At 42.5% G+C, this 27,279-nt stretch overlaps 1 protein-coding gene across 2 annotated transcripts; it reads right to left on the minus strand.

Moving 5' to 3' along the window:
• Window positions 1–9,409: 9,409 nt before the first annotated feature.
• On the minus strand, window positions 9,410–20,115 carry stm (starmaker). Of its 2 annotated transcripts, XM_085262756.1 has the most exons (16): window positions 19,996–20,115; window positions 19,155–19,213; window positions 18,881–18,898; window positions 18,672–18,704; window positions 18,505–18,540; window positions 18,366–18,395; window positions 18,242–18,271; window positions 18,062–18,103; window positions 15,276–15,305; window positions 15,119–15,169; window positions 14,995–15,027; window positions 14,791–14,811; window positions 11,627–12,370; window positions 11,264–11,320; window positions 11,075–11,124; window positions 9,410–9,665 (listed from the first exon to the last, which is right to left on the minus strand). In XM_085262756.1, the coding sequence occupies exons 1-15, from the start codon at window positions 20,004–20,006 to the stop codon at window positions 11,114–11,116; spliced, it is 1,206 nt and encodes a 401-aa protein (XP_085118882.1). In that variant the 5' UTR covers window positions 20,007–20,115; the 3' UTR covers window positions 9,410–9,665; window positions 11,075–11,113. The 2 variants fall into 2 exon arrangements, with proteins under 2 accessions (XP_085118882.1, XP_085118883.1); XM_085262757.1 differs by lacking the exon at window positions 14,791–14,811.
• Window positions 20,116–27,279: the final 7,164 nt, after the last annotated feature.

A 27,279-nucleotide genomic window follows, 5' to 3' on the forward strand; every position in this document is an offset into this window, starting at 1 on the left:
CTGCAAATACGACTGAGACTAAAACTACTAGATCATGTACTGGTTCTTATATGAATGTTACTTTCCTGGTCCTCACTGGCCCTGAAATCCATCCCATTTTGCACTGGAGTAGGGTTCAACAGCAGGTGACCCATCCTAACCAGGTGATGTTCAGGTCTGCCCCTGGAGGTTACCTTAGATTAGACAGGTAGAAATTGTTGCTAACTTCCAGTCAAACATATTGATTACACAATCAAGTGAAAACAAGTGAACTGTAACTACTGTGACTCATGTGACCTGCTGGTCACCTGTTACCTGCAAAACCCACCTTCAAATCACTCCACTACATCTCAGGCTTGTTAGTTACTCTGAAGTCTGTGTTTGTGTTAACTGGCAGCTATAATGAGCCAATCAGAGCTTTGTAGGCAGGGTTAAGAGCAGGAATGACATCATCCAGGGACACACGTCTGATCTGGGAGGATGTGTCATTCAATTTCGGATTCAATTATGAGTAGCTCAAAAAAAATTACGACTAGCTCTGACATCATGTAGGAATCAAAAGCTGATTGGCCAAACCAGCTAACTTCACCGTGACGCATAATGAACCATTCATCCATCCATTTTCCTCCACATATTCAACTCATGGTGAACCAAAAAAAATTGTTATGAAGGGGGCTTCCACCCTGTCAATGTGTCACAAGGACGACAGAGATTCTGTCGTTAGTGTCTGTGCTTATTGCATCGTAATCATTATTACACAGGAAACTCCTCTGTTAAAGTGGAGCAGTAAAAACATGCCATGAACTGGATTTTCAGCCTATTGTGGTCATGAACGCAAAACAATAAATTAAAGACATTAAAAAGTCAGGGACCAATGTGCATGTCAAATCATTTTGAAGCAGCTGTGTTTTCTGTTTGTTTTCTATGTACAAATAAAGAAATGATAAAACTTTCCACAACTATAGACACTTTATAAAACCTTAAAGGCCATATAACCTTCAACCCCCCTTCTCCCAGGGTTTCAGCTTTCAACTCTAATTAATTTCTTGGTTAAAACAGACTTGTATTGTTGGACTGAAAGATGAGAGTGGTCTCTCTGCTGCCAAGCTGAGCTGAGACCCCAGCTGACCTGCAGTCTTACAGTTTTTCACCACCTCTAAGACACTTTTCAGAAACCATCCACTCTGTTCTTAAAACTGAACACAAATACAGATTTTGTATTCTGATTCTGAACACAATAGCTTTATCTGTTTTTAAGATCATACAGCCCCCTTTGATTCAAGGCAGAAATGCAGCAGACAAAAAAAGTTTAAAAAGCGAGGTTCAATCTGGTCTCCTCTGTGAGCCCAGCTGTAGAGGAAGTCCCTTTTAATGCAGATTTCTGGAAAAAAGCGGTATTAGTTTTTCACCGATGATAAGACACATTCTTAGAAACCTTTATACAAATAATATCAGATTTATGAAAGCACATTAAAAACAAAATCTCCTCAAACAAAGAAGCCATCAGCTCAAGCCATACAGAGTCTGTGAGAAACAGACAGACAGTTCTTAAACTGATTTTATATCACTGCATGTTGTTGTCCACAGCATGTCTTTTGTTTTTTCTTCCTCTCCCCCAACTGGTTGTGGGAGATGGCTGCCCCTCCATAGCCTGCTGGAAGTATTTTTTTCTGTTAAAAGGGCATTTTTTTCTTCCCACTGTCGCCAAAGTGCTTCGTATTAGGGGATCTTATGACTGTTGGGTTTTTCTCTGTATGTATTATAGTAGGGTCTACCTTACAATATAAAGCACCTTGAGGCAACTGTTGAAATGTTGACCTGAGCTTCATCTGAATGACTGAGCCCCTGTCGTCACCACCAAGCCTCAGCCCAGACAAACAGAGCCAATGGCTACACCATCACAGACCAGTACCTTGTCCATATCACTGCACTTGCCACATGATCTACTTGTTAGTCTCCCGACCCTAAGTTCCTTAAAGTCCTTCAACTGGGGCAGCAAATAATGCCCGACCTAGATTTGGGCATTATCAGGTTTTTCTACAACCAATTACTATAGGAAAAAATCAGAGACAAGCTCCTGTGGAGACTCTCCACCATGTAGTTATCCCCAGAAATCCTGTTCATAAAAGTTGTGAGCACACATAGTGGTGGCGTTTCAGTTTCTTCATTTTTTTCTCTATAGAAGTTAGCTTTGTGTTGATGAACACTGTTGGATGATGAAGGAATGCAAGATCTGAAAGTCACATTGCATTTCCTAAGTCACATATAGGCGTACTAAAAATTCTCTAATACCCTGTGTATTTTTAGACATAACTGTTCCCCATGTTTACATGGATTTTATTATAATATTTGTTCTTCTGATGTGTGCCTATGTCCAGAAGAGTGCATTATAACCACTGAACAGTTAGTCTTGTGTTGAAGAGTACCGACCCTGAAGTAGGAGCTACTCCACAAACAGGGTCTCTGGAAATTACTAGTTCCTACCATGCAGACAAAAAAAAAGGGGGGGGGGGGGGAACTTCCTGTAAGTCTTATAAGGTCTTGTTCCTCCCATCCAAACAAGCCTATATGAACTATAAGGCTACAGGGGCTCCCTTCTTGGCGCAGAGCACAGCTTTGACCTAACCTTTGATCCTTCCTCACAGGGACCTCTGCAGACCTGTTCACAGAGCATGTCGGAGGAGACAGTGGATGGTGGAAACTGTGGACTATATGAACACTGAAAACCTATCGCTGCAGGGAGGATGTAGGAGTTACCCATCTTCTTTAATGAATCTCATGCACGACGGCCACAGAAACTCTTTACACAACCTTTGCAATCCTTGGATTATTGGAGACAGATATAATTAAAATGCCTGCTACATGTCCCATTACTGTTCTTGATCTTTTCATCTTCTCTCTCCCCCCTCTTCATTTTCTTTCTCTTGTTTCCATACATGAACAGCTTCAACCGTCTGCCACTCCTGCTACTTTTTGACTGAGAAGAGTCTCAATTTAAAAAGAAGAAGAAGAAGAAGAAGAAGAAGGAAGAAATACATTTAAGGTTTTGAAGATAAATATTTCAGTTGTAGAGCTCATGAACTTCAAACAACATGTTTTCCAAACTGGACTCTGAGTCGCTAACTTACAAGATGATACTGGTCCTGATGGAATCTGATAGTCATAATGTGAATAACCTGCTGAGAGATAAGAACTGGATGGATTTCTGTCTGAAATGCTGGAGATCAACTTTCATTTAGAAAGAGAGCAGTTTGTTTTTTCATCTTCTCAGCTTGAAGTCTCTTTCTGTGTTCAGGCTCAGAGGATGTATAGAAAGGAGGCTTTATTGAAGCGATACAGAGCTGCAGAGAAAAGCTGCCAACATTCCTTCGAACTACATCTGTGACCTTCTCCTCCTCCTCCTGTGAAACTGACTCCATTCATTTATTTTTTGTGTGCATGAACACAGCAAGACAGTACAAACAAGCCTCATTCTGAAAATGTTGCAGGAAACAGACATCACATCGCCTTATCCTGAAGTGACATAAAGCTGTAACAGTGTAAACTGCTCCCACCTTGTGGACAAATGACTTCTCGAGCCTGAAAACTAAAATTCTGAATAAAAGCAGCAGGACATCTGCAGCTCTTCTAACACTTTCCCACTGAAACATGGAACAACTGGGTCTGCACAATGAAGATATTTGGTAGAGGTCACCGGCAATCCTCTCACATCATGTTTTGCCTTAGTTTCTCTGATTGGGTTCACACTCTGCCAGCCCAAATTCAGGGAATAAAGATAAATATATTAATAATAAAACAGTGGGAAAAGTTAAATTGATCCACAGAGGATCTACTTGTTTAATAATCTGCAAAATTTTTATTTAAACGTTCGATTTTGGGATATTTTGCTTCAGTGTATCAAAGTTTTTAAAGGTTCATCCATTTTTTGGATTCTAGGGTCATGGTGGGTGGTACCTGTCCCAGCTGTGATAGGGTGAAAGGTGGGGTACACCTGCATAGGCATTGGACTATGACAGGGGTTTCTGTGAAAAAATATTATTATTATTGTGACTACTATTAATATTTATCATGAAAATCAAATGTATCGGTATTTAAATACTTTTAATAAACTTTAATAAGTCTTCACAAGCTTTTTCTCCTGTCTGCAGTGACATTAAGCAGCTTTGAACTAATACAAGCTCAGCACAAGCAATACTCACTGGAACACACTAGAACACACTAGAACATATTAGGACTAGGGTTCTATTGAATCCATGATTTCATTTTTACACATTTTTGTGCATAATGCATAAAAACAAAGCTGACCTCCTACTTCATGGGAGGTGTGAGCATCACAGCAGATGCCTTTGTGTCAAAGTAACTAAGGATAAAACACAGAAAAACATGAAGGAGATTTTCCTGGCCTGGCTTTTTATAACCATCTTAAAAGTAGAACAAAAAGGGAAGAAAACTGCGAATCAGCATACGAACATTACCTGATGCTGCTGAAATGAAGCAGGGCCAAGTTAAAGAGGTTTTATTAGAGAGATAGTAAGCATTTTGCAATTTGGCAAGATTTGTAAAAGTTTAAATTTCTTCAGGATTGAACAGCAGATCATTTATGAAAAAACAAACAAACAGAGGCTGACAGCACTATACACAACGGTAGACGGTGCGTAACAAGCAAGCTAATAATGCAGAAAACTGAGATTTTTAGTACAAGAGAAGGAAAATGAAGTACAGAAAGAGCTGTGTAGGAAGTGTGATTTTATTGTGGTGGAAGCAAGAATACCAAAGTAAGAGGGAATGATCTGTTTTAACTGTTTGACGGTTGTTGAAATAGTTTTGTGAGCTTTAACCTGAGATTAACCTGTGTTTGTGGCAAAATATATCTATATTTAAAAATGGATTCAGCCTTTAATGAATTAATATCACATTATTCAAACTAAAATCAATTTGAATCTTGGAAATCAATTTTACAAACCCAACTTTAACTAGGGGACAGAGAAGAGTTTATTATAACTTATTATATGTTAATAAGGAACACAGAATTATTGTGTGGTCCAGAGAGTTTCTGATAAAAAAACAACAACAAAAACAAGCAGGAAATGCAATTGCTGTGTTACTGTGCGTTTTCTCATTGTCTCTCTCTCTCTCTCTCTCACACACACACACACACACACACACACACACACACACACACACACACACACACACACACACACACACACACACGAAGTTTATTTCCAAATCACAGTGAAAATGTGTTCCACAGAAATATGCATACAGTTAAAAAAATAAATTAAAGCAAAATAATGAAGAAGGAAATAGGACAACACTGAGAGGACGTTAAAGAAAAGCTGGTGTGTACAGGCAGGCGTTTAAAGGTTGTGGACTGAACTGACTGAACTGATTTAAAGTGAGAGGAACCTCCGATACAGAGTCGGAGATGAAACGAAACTTTCCCTCCACCTTTGTTTTAATTCTGAACTGTGAAGCCTGTCAAAGTGGCTGACTCCTTGGTCTGTTGGATGCAGAAGAAGGGGTTAAAAGTCACATCGGAGCAGGTATCGCATAGGTACAGCAACATGACAGAGCTGAAGCTGTAGTTTATCTCCTGAGTCTGAGTCAATGTGACAGAACCCAATGACCTTCTGTGCTTTTATTTTGAAGTGAGCTTCCTGTTGTCTGTGGGAATCAGGGCAGAACAAGACTTTGAATCCATCTGCTGTAGGACATCCTGAAACTAGAACCAACTTGGAGCTGGGCTGGACTCTGGGATCAGGTCCAGAAGAGGAATTAGGGGCACTTTAAGCTATAGTCTAGGTCCAGCTTGGTTCTGAATGACTGGAGCTCACCTGCACCTTTGATCCTCATGTCTGACTGAAACTAAGAGCTGTGGGACCATCGAGCAACAGGAAGCCGGTGAGACCGCAGAAACTCCACAGCCAAAGTTTCCATCTGTGACCAACAACGATGCACTCCACCATGCGGGTCAAACTGATCTTCATCACACATACTTATCATCAGTGTGAACACTCAAAACCTACACACACACACACACACACACACACACACACACACACACACACACACACACACACACACACACACACAGGTGTGGCAGGATCTATTGAATTGCCCCCTGCTGTTGGCCTCTGTCCTGACCCCATTAACCAATCACAGGTTGAAACAAACACCCTTTATCTGGCAGGAAATGCCCCCCTACCCCTCTCTTCTTCTTTGGTATGTGCGACTCCTCTTAGGACCTGCAGGTCACCTTTCATTCATCATCACAAAGAAACTTCATCTCAGGAATCAGTGTTCCACACCAGTAAGCCTGACTTTTCCGTCTCCCACACACCTCGCCAGGCTGTCTTAAAATGTCAGTATCCACAGGCCTCACTGCTGCAAATAGGAAATAAATAAACAGAGACTACCAGGTGAGACAGACAAAATGCAGCTTCAGAAACAGATGAAACCAAAACATGATACAAGGTGAAACAGATGGAAGTGAGCAAGCTCCCATACTACGAGGTCCCACAGAGCCAAAGTCTCTTTCTGTTTTCTAGATTTAGAACGGTCACATGAAGCTGGTTATCAACTCATCAAGTTAACCCAGGATTTAACCTTTATGTTTACAAGAAGGGATGGGGCTGGCACCGTCAGAGGCTTGTACTACAAAGAAGGGCTTCATCTTATCCAGCTAACTTCAGGTTTAACCCTGGATTCTCTGCGCTGTGAAGGTGGTCCATTCTTACCTGGGTGTATCGCCATGGTAACTTATGCTGTCAAATTAGAGATCAATACAAATTTGTTCTTTGATTATATTTTTTTCTACTGGCAGCAAACAATTTTACAACAATTTTATATTGTTTTATACTAAAACAGGACATCTACACTGCACCCGCTGACCTCATATGAAATCTGTACTAAGTTTGAATTCTATTTTAAGATTTAATCTTTATTCTCAGACAATAAACAGCAGTGAGTCTGCAGCTGAGAGGAAAAGAACCGAGACTTTCAGGAGCAAGCTATGGGTTGGGCTGCGCACAGGAAGCTTTGTTTCTATGAATAAATTTTCACAAAAAAGTCTCACAGCTCTAATGTGCAGCAATCACCTCAGCAGCATGTTTAGTCTGCTTTATTTATTTGTATCACTTTGTGCCACAAATCACCAGTCATTATACTTTAGGGCTATAACAGCAGCATATAAAGGTATGGTAGAGGGTGTGAATAGTGTTGCGGTGCTGCAGAGAGCAGCCTGAGGAATGTGGCCATGCAGCTAACTCCGGTCTGACTGCTCAATCCCAGCCACAGGAAATTCCTTACAAGTCAGTAAAGGTGATATCAAACTGTTTCCGTGCAGAAGATTTAACAACAGTTAAGCTAAGACCTTACTGATGGTTCCTGTGGCTTACAGCTAGAGGAGACGGGGATCGATCCCCCAACCTTCCCACCGGTGGCGCTGCTGTGCTAACCAGCTAGCAGGTGTGTTCACTTACATCTTCAACGAGTCCCTGGCGAAGTCTGTGGTCCCCACATGCTTCAAAAGATCCACCATCATCCTTGTGCCCAAGAACAGCAAACCCTCATCCCTGAACGATTACCGGCCAGTTGCACTGACCTCGGTAGTAATGAAGGTGTTTGAGAGGCTGCTGAAGAACATCATCTCCTCCTCCATCCCAGACACCACAGATCCGCTGCAGTTCGCCTACAGATCCAACAGATCCACAGAGGATGCCATCGCCCACGTCCTACACACCACTCTCAGCCACGTGGACAAGAAACAGGGTAACTATGTGCGAATGCTGTTTGTTGATTACAGTTCAGCGTTTAACACAAGAGTGCCCTGCAGACTGTTCACAAAGCTGAGGGATCTGGGACTTAACAGCCGTCTGTGTGCATGGGTGTTGGACTTCCTCACTGGCAGAACTCAGGTGGTGAGGGTGGGCAGGTGCTTCTCCAACAGCATCACCATCAACACAGGAGCACCTCAGGGATGTGTCCTCTCGCCACTGCTCTACTCCCTCTACACTTCAGACTGTGTGGCCACCCATGGCTCCAACACCATTGTGAAGTTTGCTGACGACACAGTGATGTTGGGTGCCATCTCCAACAACGATGAGACGGCCTACATGGATGAAGTGAAGAATCTGGCATCATGGTGCCAGGACAACCACCTCCAGCTGAACGTCAGCAAGACCAAGGAGCTGGTGGTGGACTTCAGAAGGAGTCAGCACAAAGACTACAAGCCCATTATCATCAATGGAGCTCCAGTGGAGAGGGTGCAGTCCTTCAAGTATCTTGGTGTCCACATCTCCTCAGACCTGACATGGGCTGCCCACATTCAGCTCCAGACCAAAAAGGCTAGGCAGCGCCTGTATCACCTACGACAACTGAAGAAGTTCAGGGTCTCTCCAAAGATCCTCAGGATTTTCTATACAGGCGCTGTGGAGAGCATCCTCACACAGAACATGACATCGTGGTTCAGGAACAGCTGTGTGAAGGACCAAAAAGCTCTCCAGAGAGTGATCCGTACAGCAGAACGCTGCTGCAGGATTGCTCTCCCCCCGCTTCAGGACACCTACACCAGGAGATGCCGGACTAGAGCAGCGCAGATACTGAAGGACCCGTCCCATCCAGGCAACAAACTGTTCCAACTTCTGCAATCTGGTAGAAGGTTCCGCATCTTCCGGGCAAAGACAGAGAGACTCAAGAGGAGCTTCTATCCCCAAGCCATCCGTGCCCTAAACACACACACCCGCCCTCTCACATCATCTATAATTGACTGAGACACGACTCTCTTCCAGACACTAAACCAAGGCACAATGTACATTTCAATTCCTTTAATTTTAAATATGTTTATATTGTCTATCCTGTAAAATAGTCAGATGTCTATTCATATTAATGTACAGAATTCACCTGCTTGCTGCTACTACTGCACATTCACCCAATGTATATACTACATATATATGTATATATAATGTTCTTCCTCTACACCCCCCCCCCCCAATTTTTGCACATGTCGAGGAGTGTGTCAGGCTACATTTCACTGTGTGTTATACTTGTATAACTATGCATGTGACAAATAAAGAACCTTGAACCCTGCTCTACCACATGAGCCACCAGTCATCAGTTATTTTTCTAAATAATGAATAAAGCATACACTTGTTGGTCCTTTCCGATCTCAGTTCTGCTCCAGCTTCTGAACAATAACGTCACATTTTATGATAAAAATGTGTGACTGAAATCACGTCATTACTGGTTCAGGGAAGCATGCTGACTGTTGGAAGAAAGAGTCGATGAGGTTTCGACAATTCAAACTTTATTAGCAGTTCCTCTGTATACACCACTGACTGGTTTTTCACGTCCTTAAAAACATTCTCTGTAAATTAAAGAGGGACTTATGTACATGTTAATGTGTGAAATCAGACACACAAAACAGATCTGAGCTCAGCAGCTGATTTAATATTTCTGCAGACAAGAAGCTGGAAAGAGAGACACATGGCAGAAAAGAAGACAGTCAGCAGGTGAAAGACATTTCCTTTTTTAATCTGAGAAAACCAAAGAAGCCAGAGGTTAAAACAGACACTGCTAGAAAATGGGGAGAGGAAACAACAGTTGGCTGAACGTTGAAATTCATGCAGTTTAGGTTGTTGAAGTCATGGCAGCTGGATTCCACTGTGGAGGCTGTGGGCTTGGCTCTGTCAGGAAACAGCACAGAAAACCTCGGTTCACTTCATACTGCTTCACTGCTCAGTGACTGATTCAAGTCTATCTGGGATGGACTCTTCACAGTAACAATTATTACATATGGCCTGCAGCCACTCCACTCCCTTTTTCCTTCTCTATCAGGTGCTCATTCTCCTCCTATCCCTATATCCTCCTCTGTCACATCAGCCCTCTGCATGCCCCAATTTACTACACCCACAAACCTCCTCTGAGGTCTTCCTCTTTTCTTCCTATAGCTTCAACTTCATCATCCTTTATCCGATATATCCACTCTCTCATTGATTTCTAGTCCATCCTGCTCATCCTAATATCTTTAACTCCAAACCATCCATCACAGCAGGTCTCACTACTATCTTCGAAACCTTCCCTTTCATTGCTGCTGCTATGCTCTGTCACAAATCGCCCCTGATGCTTGTCTCGACCCTATCTGCACTCTCTTCTTCACCTTTCTTTGGACCACTAAGCCCAGGTATTTAAACTCATCTGCCTTCACTGTCTGTATTCCTTACATGTCTCCCTCTCATTCACATGTATTCTTGCCTTGCTTTTACTCACTTTCCTTCTCTCTGCAGAGGCATACCTGGAGAGAAGAGGCTCAAGGGAGCAGGTAGAGGATTGCATTGGGAGGTCCATGTTCTCATCCCTTAGCCTGTCCATCACCACAGTAAACAAGAAGGGCTCAGGGCAGACCTGATGTAATCCCACCCCTACCTTGAACTCACCTGTCACCCTCTGTCCTCATAAATGTCCTGCACCACCATCCTTCCCTACACATACTTCCTCATGCAGTACCATAGCTACTCTCAGCAGCTGGTGATCCACAAAGACACAGCGAACACCAACCTTCTCTATAGTTCTCTCCATCAACACTCTAAAAGCAAACATCACATCTATAGAAGCTGCAAACAGTCACACTTTCGTGAAAACAAAATTAAAAAAATGTTCCTTGAATTGGTGAAAAACGAGTCAGAGGTCTCCAAATGATGTCAGTAGAAAAGTAAAGTTTTTTTCTAATCTGTACACATTATTTTTGGAGTCAAAGGAAGTTAAATTTAGTACTAGTATAACTAGTATAAGACATACTCTAGCACTTAGATTCTAATGAGCATTTAATAACGTTAGATTGACTACATGAAAGAAATGACACATTATTGTTGAAAATGCACTTATTTTTCTCAAGATATGTCACCATCTGGTTTGTTAATGTATGGTTCCTTTAGCATGAACATTTTCAGGATCTACTCCTATGTTTTATAGGAAAAGGATACTCTGGGCTTCGGAGAACTTAAATAGGTCCCATGAAAACTAAGACTGTGTTTTCCTATAATCTGTGATTATGGAGAGGTTTGTCTCCATCAGTGAAAACAATATGGTGTGGTACCTGCAGTTGCTGAGCTCCCACAGCTCAGAGGCGAAGCATCTAACTGGTAGCTACAAGAAAACACAGATGTTCATTTTTACTTCAACAAGATGTAAAACACTTCATGTTTCCACTTTGTGCTTCTCAGAGAAGAAGTAGATTTGACTCTGTCTGAAATGTGATTGGCTGCAGATGTGATAAGAAATTTACCCTGTTTGGTGACGGGGGTGGCATCATCTGATTGGTCCAGTTCACCAGCAGGTGTTGCTGTAACAAGAATAAGAATTAAGAACCTGTGGCTCCCTTCATCTGAACTTTTAGTCTTATTGTGTGCTTCCTCTAATCCCAGTTGAGATGTTCAAATGAAACTCATCTAATATCTGTGTGAATGTTTTCCTTCATTAGCATCTTAAATCTTTGTCTATTAATGACTTCAAATTCTTTAAGTTGGTCTTTGAACTCTTCAAGAGTGTTTTCGTTGTCAGCCTCTGATTTTTCACTCTGGATTTTCTGATTGTTGTTTGGGACCACATGAATTTGTGACATAAATCACACCAGTTCATCATTTTTTACCTTCAGTGGAGTCCAGACCATCATCAATTTCATCAGGTTCTTCAGTATCTGCATTTTCAGATTCATCCTTGAAATCCTCCTCCTCCTCTTCCTCCTCCTTTATCTCTTGCTCCTCCTCATTTCCTTCCTCCAGTTCCTCCCGCTGCTCCTCCTTCTCATCCATATCTTCCTCTTTCTCTTCCTTTTCATTATCTAACTCTTCCTTCTCCTCTTCTGCCTCATCCTCCTCTTTATCCCCATCTTGCTCTTTCTCTTCATTTTCCTTCTCTAGCTCCTCCTCCTCTGGCTCGTCCTCCTCCTTATCCTCCTCTAGCTCATCCTCCTCCTCTTTCTCCTCCCCTAGCTCATCCTGCTTATCCTCCCCTAGCTCATCCTGATTATCGTTCTCTTTTTCCTCCTTCTCCTCCTCCACTTCTTTGAACTCCTCCTCATTCTCCTCTTCTGTTTCTTCCTCCTCAGCCTCTTTCTCCTCTATCTCCACCATGTCTTCAATCTCACTGTTATTCATTTGGCTGTCTTCTTCAGCTGGAGTTTCCTCTTTGCTGTCCTCTTCTATGATAGACACCACCTCCCCCCCCTCCTCCTCCTCACTGGTATCTTTTTCACTCGTTTCATCTCCCTTCTCCTTCACTTCCTGCTCTTCATCACTCAATGCCTCCCCCTCATCTTCTTTGTCACCATTAGGTGCTGGCTCAGACTCCGTGCTGGTGTCGGCGCTGTTTTCGGGCACAGACTCTGCAGTCTCTGTGGATTGCAGATAATAATTATGTCTGTGATGAACATGAGGAATAAGCTCATTGTCCTACAACTGTGCTTACACAGAAAGTAAAAAAAAACTTTGTTATGAATCATGGATTCTGCTTCAATAAGAGCTGTAACACTCCTCATCATTTAAAACACTTCCTGAGGACGTCACCCAAAGGTTGGAAGGAGGACACATGTTGGACTGGTTTTGCTTCACGCTGCACTCCCTCATTTCTTAATGATTGACAGACCTGATGATCATCCCACCAGGTAATGTGTGCCAGCTCTGAGTTGTTAATTGCTCAGATATACTCATATTAATAATCATCATATTAATAAATTAATAAATGAGCTTTTTATTGCTGACTTCCTAAAATTGACGAGACTGGCATTTGGCTTAGAAGTAAAGTGAACCTTGACATGCACATTTCTGTGGCTGACATATCAATGACATAGTCGGCACAGACCAGGACCCCTTCAGAATTTTACTTGTTAACAACTTTCCAGCAGCTACAGATGCACTACACTACTCAAGTTTGTTAAATGGGAAAAGGTGTGGTTCTTATACAGCACTTTTCTACTCTACTGGAACACTCAAAGTGCTTTAGTCAACGCATATTGTTGGGGAGTAACGGAATCCATGTACCAGCTTTACGTTTTTAAATACAAAATATGAGTAACTGTTTTCCGTTACAGTTACTGCTTAAATAGGTGATAATTAGAACACAGTTACTTTGTTGAAATAAATGGATTACACGGCAGTCATTACCTGTTTCATATGTTTGGCTATCCCCTCTCTAATTTTGGTAATTCCACGCATTGTCCTAAACCCAAACAAAACATGCAATAAGAAGCTCTAATGTACGTGTCCTGTTAATGTTGGTGGTGTCAGTTACACAGTGGACCTGGAGCCAGCACAACCGAACCAGCAGTGCACGGGCAGGAATTCATTTCTTACTTGGAAATTCCGACACCACTTCACGTTTAAAGAAGAAAGGAATGGGTGAAATCTGAGCGTTCAATGCAACCCATATGGAAAAGATATATATAAATCTTATAAAGTTTGTATCTGTCTTGTGTGAAACTTGTATGAAAAGCATACAAGAGTGAAAACAGATATAAGACCCCTTGAAGAATATAAGTTTTTACTATTTCTTTTCCATATGGGGAAACTCTGTTTGCCAACAACCAAACTGCTCTCAGCGTCAAAAGACTTCAACCTAAAGAAACATCTGGAAGTAAGTTCTTTTTTAAAAACTGATGTTAGCATACTGCAACTACCTTGTAGTATATTTGATGTACTATTGCTGTGTGATTTATTACTATTACTGAAGGCTGCATTACAACCTGCTAGCTGCAAATAATCATGTGCAGCTCTGGAAGCAGACAGAAAGAAAACATATTACTGATACAGAATTTTCTTTTTCTATATGAGATCACTGCAAAAAGTGCAGCCTTGCCTAATGTCCACCCTACTGTTACTCATCTTATATTAGGTTTAAAAATCTAGTTGATATTGCTTTCAGAACTGCACATGATTACTTCCAGTTAGCAGGCTGTTAATGCTATCCATCAAGTCTAACAGTTTGCAGTCTATGAATTAACCTCAGCTAATGGCAGCTAACAATGTTAGCTGGGTGGCAAGTAGCCTTTAGTAATAGTAATAAATCACACAGCAATAGTACATTCATGTAGTTGTAAAAAGCATGACAACATATCAAGTAATCCATAATGTTGAGAATACTTTACAGATATTGAGTAACTTAATGGAATATGTCACAAACTACATTTTGGGCCATGTATTCTGTAATCTGTAGTGGAATACATTTGAAAAGTAACTTTCCCAACACTCAACACAACTTATTCACCCATTCACATCCATTCTTACAAACTCTCGTTTCTATGTCTAAGCGCTTTCACAGCCAAATTAATGAATACAGGAGTAGTTTGGAGTAGCTTTTCTTATGATGATAAACTACTTTTCTGTTAAAATATCTTACACAAGTTAAAAATAGTAGCATATACAATTACAATACAGTAGTTACTCCGGAACAGTTTGAAATTAAACAACACAAAGAGTCAAAGGAGGTTAAACAGAGACGTGTGAAGCATGTCCTGCTTTTAGGAGGAACAGTCTTTATTGCTGACTGTTATCATCCCTTTAACGCTTTGGTGTCTATCACATTGATTTTCTATTTGTTCCTCATTCCTCCAGTGTGCTATTTTTAAAAACCAAACCACGCCCTAACCTTGTGTATCAGTCTCCTCTGAAGGATCAGAAACAAAGGTAAAAATGTTTTTCCTTGTATGTTTTTAGAAAAATTTAACTTCCTTCATCTCTCAGCTTGCTTGCTTGCTCTCAGTCTCAGTCCATCAAGTTTAAGAAAGTTTAAGAAAACTAAAGACAAGAAAATATTTACCATTTGACTGTTCTGCAGCATCTATGGAGATAAACATGTGTAAAGACGTGTACAAAGTAGATTCTTTGTGCTTTGTGACATTTTAAGCAACATTTCAAAACTAGCTCCTTCCTGCATGCTTAAGCCAAACCCACCAACAAATATGAAGAGATTTCCATGCTTTACTGGGTTGTAGTCAGCTGGACAGAGAGGTGAAAACATTACCTTCAGTTTCTTCAGGAGAATCTTTAACGTCACCTGAGCAAGATATAAATAAAACTTGAGTGATGCTTTGTGTGTGTTTCATCATTTGTGTCTCAGCATGAAACAACAGACTGTCTCCTCTCACCTTCATTGCTGTCAGCTGTAACATCAGCTTCATCACTGATGTCTGAACCACCTTACATGAAAGAAACAGAGTGAGAACAAAATCTGGGTAATTATTTGATTAATTCAGACGTCAAAGTGGATTTTAAGTTAAAATCAGCTTTATTACACTCACTGACCTGGTGGCTCAGTGGCATCAACTGAAGGAGCTGAAACACACAGAATGTTAAATGGACTGATTCTTGTATAGAGCCTTACTACTCTCCTGGAACCCCTTAAAACATTCACATGTTCACATAAACATGCTCATCCTTAAGTGCTTTGTATTGAACATTCACACACATTCATAATGCGAATGGAGAGCAACTTGGGATTAGTATCTTGGCCAAGGATATTTGGCATAGAGACTGGAGCAGCCAGGGATCAAGCCACTGACCTTCCCATTAGTAGATGATCTGCTCTACCTCCTGCTACAGCAGTCCCATAGACAGATAGGTGAACACACACACAGTAATTAATGAGTTAAAAAAAAAAATCTCAGGTAAAAAAAACAAACCCTTTCATCCCAGCAGGAGGTCTAGCCTTTCAAGCTTGAGTCCTCTACCAGAGGCCTTGGAGCTTGAGGGTCCTGCACAGTATCGTTGCTGTACCTAGGTTTGCACTCTTCTGGACAGAGATCTCAGATGTTGTTCCTGGGATCTGCTGGATCCACTTGCCTAGCTTTGATGTCACTGTACAGAGTGCTCTGATTACCACTGAGACCACAGTTACCTTCACCCTTCACATCTTCTAGAGTTCAGCCCAACTTTTTGTGTTCCTTCTTCCTGATGTTGCTTTTATTTCATATAGCTACATCTGATTATAGCCATCTCCATCTGCTTCCTGCTTCTGCTTCCTCTGCGCTCTATTTATGCACTGCCTGCTGGCATCTTACAGTGGCTTGCAAAAGTATTCGGCCCCCTTGAACTTTCCCACATTTTGTCACATTACAGCCACAAACATGGATCAATTTTATTGGAATTCACGTGACAGACCAATACAAAGTGGTGCACACGTGAGAAGTGGAACGAAAATCATACATGATTCCAAACATTTTTTACAAATAAATAACTGCAAAGTGGGGTGTGTGTAATTATTCAGCCCCCTTTGGTCTGAATGCAGTCAGTTGCCCATAGACATTGCCTGATGAGTGCTAATGACTAAATAGAGTGCACCTGTGTGTAATCTAATGTCAGTACAAATACAGCTGCTCTGTGACAGCCTCAGAGGTTGTCTAAGAGAATATTGGTAAATGGACTTGTTCTTATATAGCGCTTTTCTACTCTTCTGAGCACTCAAAGCACTTTACACAACTTGTGCATTCACACAAGCATATTGTTCTAAGTGCTTTCTAAGTAACATTCACACTCCGATGGATACATCGGAGAACAATTTGGGGTTAATATCTTGCCCAAGGATATATGGCATGCGGACTAGGTGAAGCCAGGAATCGAACCACCAACCTTCCAATCAGTAGATGACCTGCTCTACCAACTGAGCTACAGCCACCCAATATTGGGAGCAACAACACCATGAAGTCCAAAGAACACACCAGACAGGTCAGGGATAAAGTTATTGAGAAATTTAAAGCAGGCTTAGGCTACAGAAAGATTTCCCAAGCTTTTAACATCCCACGGAGCACTGTTTAAGCGATCATTCAGAAATGGATGCAATATGGCACAACTGTAAACCTACCAAGACAAGGCCGTCCACCTAAACTCACAGGCCGAACAAGGAGAGCGCTGATCAGAAATGCAGCCAAGAGGCCCATGGTGACTCTGGACGAGCTGCAGAGATCTACAGCTCAGGTGGGGGAATCTGTCCATAGGACAACTATTAGTCGTGCACTGCACAAAGTTGGCCTTTATGGAAGAGTGGCAAGAAGAAAGCCATTGTTAACAGAAAACCATAAGAAGTCCCGTTTGCAGTTTGCCACAAGCCATGTGGGGGACACAGCAAACATGTGGAAGAAGCTGCTCTGGTCAGATGAGACCAAAATGGAACTTTTTGGCCAAAATGCAAAACGCTATGTGTGGCAGAAAACTAACACTGCACATCACTCTGAACACACCATCCCCACTGTCAGATATGGTGGTGGCAGCATCATGCTCTGGGGGTGCTTCTCTTCAGCAGGGACAGGAAAGCTGGTCAGAGTTGATGGGAAGATGGATGCAGCCAAATACAGGGCAATCTTGGAAGAAAACCTCTTGGAGTCTGCAAAAGACTTGAAACTGGGGCGGAGGTTCACCTTCCAGCAGGACAACGACCCTAAACATAAAGCCAGGGCAACAATGGAATGGTTTAAAACAAAACATATCCATGTGTTAGAATGGCCCAGTCAAAGTCCAGATCTAAATCCAATCGAGAATCTGTGGCAAGATCTGAAAACTGCTGTTCACAAACGCTGTCCATCTAATCTGAGCTGGAGCTGTTTTGCAAAGAAGAATGGGCAAGGATTTCAGTCTCTAGATGTGCAAAGCTGGTAGGGACATACCCTAAAAGACTGGCTGCTGTAATTGCAGCAAAAGGTGGTTCTACAAAGTATTGACTCAGGGGGCTGAATAATTACGCACGCCCCACTTTGCAGTTATTTATTTATAAAAAATGTTTGGAATCATGTATGATTTTCATTCCACTTCTCACGTGTACACCACTTTGTGTTGATCTTTCACGTGGAATTCCAATAACATTGATTCATGTTTGTGGCTGTAATGTGACAAAATGTGGGAAAGTTCAAGGGGCCGAATACTTTTGTATGCCCCGCTGTGATGTGCAGGATTGGGCATATAAAGCCTCTGTCACAGCTCTACGCTGAGCCAGAGGATCAGTCAGCTGCGTTTGTGTCTGACCAGATGTGCAGATTCTCATTCCTCCTTCTTTGTCTGGACATAAAACAGTAGACCTGCTCCTAAAACCTTCATCTCACCTTCATCGCTGTCAGTCATGGCAACACCTTCATCGCTGACATCTGAATCAATATACAGAAAAAACATGGTAGAGTTTGGATTAAGCGATGCAATGATGAACTGAATCACAGCTGTAATCTGGATAAGATTTATTTTAAATTAAGAATGAAAAAAAAAATTACACTCCCTCCTCCACTGACCTGGTGACCCAGTGGCATCAACTGAAGGAGCTGAAGCACAGAGAGAGAGAGAGGAAGCGAAGGACAGGTAAGCACACGGACAGGTAAGCAAACAGCTAAGCAGAAAGATGAATAGAAAAGTTACCTTCAGTTTGCTCTTCACTTTCATGAACATCTGAGGAAACAGAAAAAGAATTATGTATGTGTGTGTGTGTGTGTGTGTGTGTGTGTGTGTGTCTCTAGTGTGAAGTGTAAACAATGTGAAGTGTGTGTTGTATTGTTACCTGGCTCTGTTGTGACAGGTTCACTTGTCCTGCCACCTAAAAACAAAATCGACAGAATGAACAATAGTGTGTGTGTGTGTGCGTGTGTGTGTGTGTGTGTGTGTGTGCGTGTGTGTGTGTGCGTGTGTGTGTGTGCATGTGTGTGTGTGTGTGTGTGCGCGCACTACCATTCAGGTGCTCCAACAGAGGCAGAATTCTCTCTGGAACAGAAAAAAAAAAACACTTTCATATATCGACCTCTGAGGTCTGTAGGTGGTACTCCAGCCACCACTCACCACCTCGGACACAGACTGAACACTGATTTAAATTGAATTGTTTTTGAAACGGCAGGATCAAAGGTCAAATCTTTAACTAATGCAAGCGACCTTATATTTACCATCTTCTGAGTTTCTCTCTGGAAGGAAAAGAAATGATGACATCAGACACACTGACCACATGTTTCATATCAAACATGCCACATGTAAAATCATAACTGATGACTACGGGCTTTTAATACTAATGACCCTTAATTAGGTCACTACAGTTAATTCAATCTGTAAAATAAATCTGTAAAAACACTTGAATTGTTAAATAATTATAATTTCATATGAAAATACAGACTGATAAACGTGATTGATTAATGATATGATGATAATGATGTCATGGCTTACTCTGGACTGGAGCTGCAAGTGAAACAGCAACAAGCGCAAAGAGCAGCAACACAGTTGACCTGCAAAACACACACACACACACACACACACACACACACACACACACACAATTTTCATTGCAAAGTGTGATTTGACTGCAGCCTGTTTGCATAATTTGACTATCTTGGTAAAAACATGAAGAACAAAAGCTTTTCGATGAATCGGTTGCTGTGGTTTTGACATGTTTTCGATGTTTTTGCTAATAGTCTAAATGGAAATTTAAAGCTAAACGTAAATCTGAACCCAGAATAGGGACAGATTTATCAGGAAATCTAATCAAAAGCCATAATTTTAGGACTTCTCTCTCAACACAACTGCAGGAAAGAAACTAAAGAACATGAAGTGATGAATGCCAGGTGATCAATCTCAGGTTAAATGACTGGGCTCCTTTGTGTCTCCTCCTCAGAAACACACAAAGCATCTATTCTTTACCAACATATAGCGAGCCAGCGCGGAGAACCTTTAAGGATCAGTGTGTTACTGTTGGTGAGAGGAAACAGGATTTATTCAGCCAGCAAACAACCGAACACGGCCTGAACTCAGACAGCAGCACCACACAGAGCCAGACTTCACGCTGTAGTTGACTTTGAAATTATTTCACCTCTCTTTGTTACTGTACAATGTGAATCAGATCAAAGGTTGAAAAGGAGCTCTTGAAAAACTCTGAGTCATCAGCTTCATGATTTTTTCCAGGCAGAGAGCAGGAGTGCCTCTTGAGCTTTGTGAAACCATTTAAAGCGGTTCAAAGTTTGAAGACAGTCTTGACCCAGCAGGCTCATGTGTAGCTAAAGAATGAACTCACCGCTGCAGCATGTCGGTAATCCGCAGGTTGATGGAAGCTCTGATCAGGTGAAACTTAAGTGTATTTAAACTCGACTGAAAGAGAGCAGCAGCTTTTTATACTCCTCCTCTTCCTCCTCCTCCTCCTCTGCTCCCTCCTCCGATCACCTGGGCATCTGCACAGACTCACTTTGAGCTTCTTTAAAAGTGCCCTGTTTACATTCAGAGCACAGAATTAAATCCAAATTATTCTAGACCCTGTGGTGAATCAGCACGAAAAGCAAAGAGATGCAGGGTTAGAACAGAACAGCATTCACTTATTGTTCATAATGAAACCAAAGTGGTGGTCTCAGAGCTTCTGCTTCCTGTGTGTTTTCCTTTAAATGACCCTTGGACTGAACTCCAGTTAATGAAGCCTTTAACTCGTTTCTCCTTGCAGAATGTTTTTTCATGTTTTCTCAACTTCAACTCCTCGTGCTTTCGTCTGATCAGCATTAAATTACTCTGAGCTGATTGTTATCGCAGCACCAACGTTTGAAACGTAACGCTGAGACAAAGCATTGTAACCACGTCTAACTGTTCCACCAGGAAATGTACAGAGATGCGTGTGTGAGCATGTGTGTGTCTGGAATGAATATGTCCTCAGACATGAACCGGTTGGACCACAAAAACAAAGAGCGTCTTCTTTTCCTCTTCACGTCTGTATTGTTGATCTTTTGTTTTTAGATCTTTTTATGAATCTGTATATTCATTTCTGCCCTCAGGAATTCGCATGATAAGGTGGGGCCAGGTTTCACAATGAGCACACCCGAAACCCTGATTGGGACCCACACCCAGTTTCACACCTTGGCTCAGGGGATTAGAGGATCATCAGGGGATCCTTTTGTCCCTCTGTGGAGGGATACTCCCACTAGGTTTAAATCTGGGACTCCCCACCATTTGACCTTAGAACTGAAGAAGCTTCTCGGATGAGAGGTGAAACGTCTTCAAGCAACTTAAATAAGTCCAGACGCTTTTCTTTGCAAGCTCCTTTGACTATGAATCTGTATAGAAACTATTTTTTTGGCTGGACTGGTACTTGTATAGTAAGTGTCTAAGCAAGGTATCTTAAATTCACGCACACTCAGAGTTCAGTAGTTGCCCTAGCTGGAGATCAAACTACCAACCTTTCAATTGTTAGATGACCTGCTCTCCCTCTATCCAAAAGTTGTTTTATAATTTTAAATGGTTACAATGAGTTCTGAGTTCCAGTGTTCAAAAGAAGTGAAAGAATGAACTTGTTTGACTTTGAGACACTCCTTGTAAGCTTTAACATGACCACTGTTGCAGCATGAAAGAGTGCTAGCTCTGTTAAAACAAAGAGCAGGCGCTCACAGTATGGGTGAACAAATATAGTTATCCTGCAGTGCTGATTATGCAAACATGATGTCAGAGTAGCTGACTACAGATTTGGCAATAACTGTGTGGTAGGCGTGGTCTCTGTGAAAACATTTTATTTACTGTGAATTATCCTCATGAGTCATGAATTCATCCATGCAGCCAGCTAGTCACACTTCTGGAACCTAGTTGCACCAGATTCCAGACGAGCTTACAGTCAGCACACCAGGACTGAAAAAAAAGGTGAGCTTTTTAATTCAGAAACTTTCTAGTGAAAACTGGGTCTAATTAAGCAGAAACATTCCAACTTTGATGGAGCAGCTCCTATTTCTAGAAATCTGGCCAAATATATAATTACACAGGGTACAGGCTTCATTCTTAATACTGACAATGGTTTGCCCAATCAAATCTCTTACCACAACTGGCTCCTTACCTAACTTCCCGTTGTACTTGTGTACTTTGTACAACAGACTGTAGTGTTGAAGTGGTTGAAAAGCTGAAAAGCTGAGAGAAAGAAAGAAACTAGAAACAGATGCAGAAACATGTAACTTTAGCAGCTGCATAGTCAACAGTAGCACCAACAACAACTAATATAAAGCCCTTGCCATCACAAGAGGCAGCTGTTGCTAACATTAGCTATGAAGAAGTGCTGGATGAGGAACAGCAGTCCCAAAAAAAGAGTGAGGAAAAGACAGAGGAAGGTAAAATTAATATGGTAAGAAAATAGATGAAGGGACATAATTAGGAAGAAAGAAATTCATGTAAAATAAATGGCCAATAGCACTCTAGCCAGGCTGACAAAAAGTCAGAACACTATTGAGAGAACCATTCTTTTAACATTAACTAGAAATGGCTTCACAAATAAAATTTTAAGCATTAGAGAAAACTCATAACAATCTCACAGACACAACATAATGTACAGCTGCTTTCAATGCCATTGATATTTATTTAGATTTTTTTTCTCCAGTTGATCTTTTTGTCACACACTGTTTCAGGTTTAATTAATATTCTTTGATTTATTGTTGTTCATGGTTCTGCTTGTGCTTTAATAGTTTCTAATCCCTAGGTTACTGTTCTTCCTCTGTATTCTACGTTTCACATCTAGTCTCCTTTGTCTTAATGTTCATTTGTCTCCTCATTTCTAGTTTCCCAGGTTCTAGTTTCCTACACTCTTAGATCTTAGTTTCTAGTTTCCTGTGTTAGGTTTTTGTTTCCTCTCTTAGTTTACCCCTCTTGTGTTCTGAGTCCAGCAATTGGGTCCTCGTCCTGCCTGCCACAGCACTAACCCTGACACTTCTGATCTAACTTCAGTAATTCCTTCCTCCAAACCATCAACATGTCTGTTAGACCCCTACCTTTATCAGTCCTACCATTAATTAATGCTTCAATCTTAAATATGATCAACCTACCTCTATTAATCGGCTAAGTACCGCAGGCCTTCAAGCTAGCAGTAGTTAGAATAGCTAAAGTTATTGTAACAAGGACCCGGGCGCAGCCCTCATTGTAGCAGGAGACTTTAACAAAGCGAACCTGAGACAACTCATGCCAAACTTTTACCAGCATGTTTACCACACCCGGCTTTTGGGAAGTCTGACCACAACGCCATCTTCCTCATTCCCCAGTATAAACAAAGCATACGGAGGGAAGACGTGACCACGAAGGAAGTAAAACGGTGGACTGCCCAATCAGAAGCTACGCTACAGGACACACTCAACGACGTAGACTGGGACATGTTCAGAGCATGCGCAGTCGACATCAACGAGTTTACGGAAGTAGCAGTACGCTTCGTCAATATGCTAGCGGAGGAGATTATCCCCACTGCGAGAGTCACCACATTCCCAAACCAGAAACCGTGGATGGACAGATCGATCCGCACTGCAGTAAACGCCAGGACCGCCTCCTACAACGCGGGTCTCGCCACTGGCGATATGAGCGCCTACAAAGCGGCCTCATACGGCGTGCGGCGCGCGGTGAGAGATGCCAAACGCAGGTACCGGGAACGTGTGGAGTCCCGCTTCCACCAGGGCGACACACGGAGTATGTGGCACGGACTACGCACCATTACGGACTACAAAGCCAGGGACACTGCGCCGATCAACGCCGACTCTGCATTCACCAACGAGCTGAATCGGTTCTACGCCCGTTTCGAGGTTAGCCAGGCGGCTAATGCTATCTACCGCCTGACTACCGAGGACAGTGACGTCATCAGCGAGAGACCGGTGACCAGCATCACGGAGCATGACGTCCGAGCGGCACTGAGGAGAGTGAACACAAGGAAAGCGGCGGGGCCAGACGGCATCACCGGCCGTCTGCTGCGCTGCTGTGCTGACCAGCTAGCAGGTGTGTTCACTTACATCTTCAACGAGTCCCTGGCGAAGTCTGTGGTCCCCACATGCTTCAAAAGATCCACCATCATCCCTGTGCCCAAGAACAGCAAACCCTCATCCCTGAATGATTACCGGCCAGTTGCACTGACCTCGGTAGTAATGAAGGTGTTTGAGAGGCTGCTGAAGAACATCATCTCCTCCTCCATCCCAGACACCACAGATCCGCTGCAGTTCGCCTACAGATCCAACAGATCCACAGAGGATGCCATCGCCCACATCCTACACACCACTCTCAGCCACGTGGACAAGAAACAGGGTAACTATGTGCGAATGCTGTTTGTTGATTACAGTTCAGCGTTTAACACAATAGTGCCCTGCAGACTGTTCACAAAGCTGAGGGATCTGGGACTTAACAGCCGTCTGTGTGCATGGGTGTTGGACTTCCTCACTGGCAGAACTCAGGTGGTGAGGGTGGGCAGGTGCTTCTCCAACAGCATCACCATCAACACAGGAGCACCTCAGGGATGTGTCCTCTCGCCACTGCTCTACTCCCTCTACACTTCAGACTGTGTGGCCACCCATGGCTCCAACACCATTGTGAAGTTTGCTGACGACACAGTGATGTTGGGTGCCATCTCCAACAACGATGAGGCGGCCTACATGGATGAAGTGAAGAATCTGGCATCGTGGTGCCAGGACAACCACCTCCAGCTGAACGTCAGCAAGACCAAGGAGCTGGTGGTGGACTTTAGAAGGGGTCAGCACAGAGACTACAAGCCCATTATCATCAATGGAGCTCCAGTGGAGAGGGTGCAGTCCTTCAAGTATCTTGGTGTTCACATCTCCTCAGACCTGACATGGGCTGCCCACATTCAGGTCCAGACCAAAAAGGCTAGGCAGCGCCTGTATCACCTACGACAACTGAAGAAGTTCAGGGTCTCTCCAAAGATCCTCAGGATTTTCTATACAGGCGCTGTGGAGAGCATCCTCACACAGAACATGACATCGTGGTTTGGGAACAGCTGTGTGAAGGACCAAAAAGCTCTCCAGAGAGTTAACCGTACAGCAGAACGCTGCTGCAGGATTGCTCTCCCCCCGCTTAAGGACACCTACACCAGGAGATGCCGGACTAGAGCAGCGCAGATACTGAAGGACCCGTCCCATCCTGGCAACAAACTGTTCCAACTTCTGCAATCTGGTAGAAGGTTCCGCATCTTCCGGGCAAGGACAGAGAGACTCAAGAGGAGCTTCTATCCCCAAGCCATCCGTGCCCTAAACACACACACCCGCCCTCTCACATCATCTATAATTGACTGAGACATGACTCTCTTCCAGACACTAAACCAAGGCACAATGTACATTTCAATTCCTTTAATTTTAAATATGTTTATATTGTCTATCCTGTAAAATAGTCAGATGTCTATTCATATTAATGTACAGAATTCACCTGCTTGCTGCTACTACTGCACATTCACCCAGTGTATATACTATATGTGTGTATATATATATAACGTTCTTCCTCTACACCCCCCCCCAATTTTTGCACATGTCGAGGAGCGTGTCAGGCTACATTTCACTGTGTGTTATACTTGTATAACTATGCATGTGACAAATAATAAAGAACCTTGAACCCTTGTAGCACTTTGGCCACCCTTTCCAGCGCAACACCTTGACACACAGCAGATGAATGTGTTTTCTCTTTCACACTTTTTATTCTTATTTTTGTGACTCTACATTTAATCGGCGTGTTCACTCAGCTCAACCCTTGCCCATCCGTCACTTTCTCTGCCTTGGACAGATCCGCCTTCTCCAGGCCCCCAGCAGCTGCTAAAATAAGGAGAGAAAAAACATTCTGTTAGTAAAGACCCTGCAATAATACAGAGAAAACCCCAACGATCATTTGACCCTCTACCAGCAAGCACTTTGGCAACAGTGAGGAGCGAAAAACTCCCTTTTAACAGAGAGGAACCTGACAGTGTTAGTCATGTACAGTAAAATACAGGGGTGAAAGTCTGATTTGAGCATAGTCAGATTTATTTATTGAAGTTAAAAAGAGAAGTTTTTTTTATATTTGTGTTGTTTCTTTGAACTTCAACCTTTGTTTAGTGGCCACGATGAGCTTTGAAAATTAAAACAGAAAACCAAAAATCTGGCTTTTCAGATTCAGTCGAGTTCAACTGAGGACAAAAAACAGCAAAACACAAAGAAAGCCATAAATCTGCTACTGCAGACTGTGTATCTGTGTATGTGTGTGGGCGTGTCTGTGTGTATGTGTGTGTGTGTGTGTGTGTGCAAGGGCATGCTAACAGCCTCTAATGAGCTCTGTGTTCACTTCACTTTGATAATCAACTGAACAGCACCAGAAACTGTTTTAAACCAAACAATGAAGTTCAAATAAACTTTATTAACACAACATCTTTGTTCCAAAATGAAACAAGAATGTAATTAACCAGATTAATTGTAAATAAATCCATGTATGTTTTATTGGTATCAGGTCATAGTGTCACTGACATCCTGATTGACACATTAAATATTACATTAAATGATAAATGTGCACGTGAACTGTTTACTCACATTACAGGCAGAGCTGCACATCCTCAATCTTTTCAGGATCTGGAGGTTTGACTGGAAAGTTCCATCAGGCACCTGAGTTCCTTGGTCTCCACCCCTGGGTGGAGCCATCATCCCTCCTGCAGTCCTGCACACCTTAGGCTGATTCTGGGTAATCAGGTTGAGGATTTAAGCTCCACTGAGCCTCTTCTTCAACACCAGTTTGTCAATGACCTCGCATTGTTTTCCAGGACCTTCTTTGCCACTGCCTTCAACCCCCAGAGCTCCTCGGATTAACCTCGCATTCTGGGGCAATACAAAGGACCTCACCTGCCTGCCCTCCGGCCACCACTCACCACCTTGGACACAGCAGAACTCAGGTCAGCCAGCCTTTGCCACTACTCACCTGGATCCTCACCACCTCTCCCTCAAAGCCAAGGTTACCCCAACTATCCATAAGCATTATCAGTCATAACCACCTCTGCTAAATACCCTATGCTTGCCGCCTTCTTAACCCCGTTCTTTTTTTCTTCCCAGACGCACTCCGTCCCCGTCGCTACCTGCCAATTCCCCGTTCACCCCACTGACCCACGGCCACACCATTAGCAACACTTTGCCACAAATTCACCTGTTGATCTAATAAACAAACACTGTAAAACGTGCGAGCCGTCTCTGTTGTGGTTATCTGCGTTTGAGTCCAATTTAGCTATCGGCCTGTGGCCATTGTGACAAATCTCACCTAAAAACTAAATGTTTTGGTAGTGACCTCTGAACTTTTCCAAGTCAAAGACTGATCATGTTTCAGAAATATGTTAAACAATGCCAGCTTTACAAAATGGAAGGTATTACTTTGAAGATGAAGCTTCATACTGTCTCTGTCATGAAGTCTTCCTGCTGGGAAGCACCAAATAAAGTACACTAAATGAACACCAAATAAGACCTGTTTATGGTAATATGTTAATGCAAGGTGTCCAAATCCAATATAAGTAAAGTAAGCACTTGCAGACAGGTAGAACTGAGTTGTTTCTGTGCCAATAAAGGTCAGTTTGTTT

Source organism: Mchenga conophoros, linkage group LG22 (genome assembly GCF_057382185.1).
Source record: "Mchenga conophoros isolate Kocher_MC1m ecotype Shallow Benthic linkage group LG22, M_conophoros_male_GT1.1, whole genome shotgun sequence".
Classification (NCBI taxonomy): Eukaryota; Metazoa; Chordata; class Actinopteri; order Cichliformes; family Cichlidae; genus Mchenga; species Mchenga conophoros.

What these genes read in the sequence shown, in the direction of transcription:
- stm (XM_085262756.1), bottom strand. An exon ending in ACCTGTCACAACAGAGCCAG is followed by an intron (nt 18,396 to 18,504) that starts GTAACAATACAA and finishes CTGTTTCCTCAG; the next exon opens with ATGTTCATGAAAGTGAAGAG. An exon ending in TTCTCCTGAAGAAACTGAAG is followed by an intron (nt 14,812 to 14,994) that starts GTAATGTTTTCA and finishes TTATCTCCATAG; the next exon opens with ATGCTGCAGAACAGTCAAAT.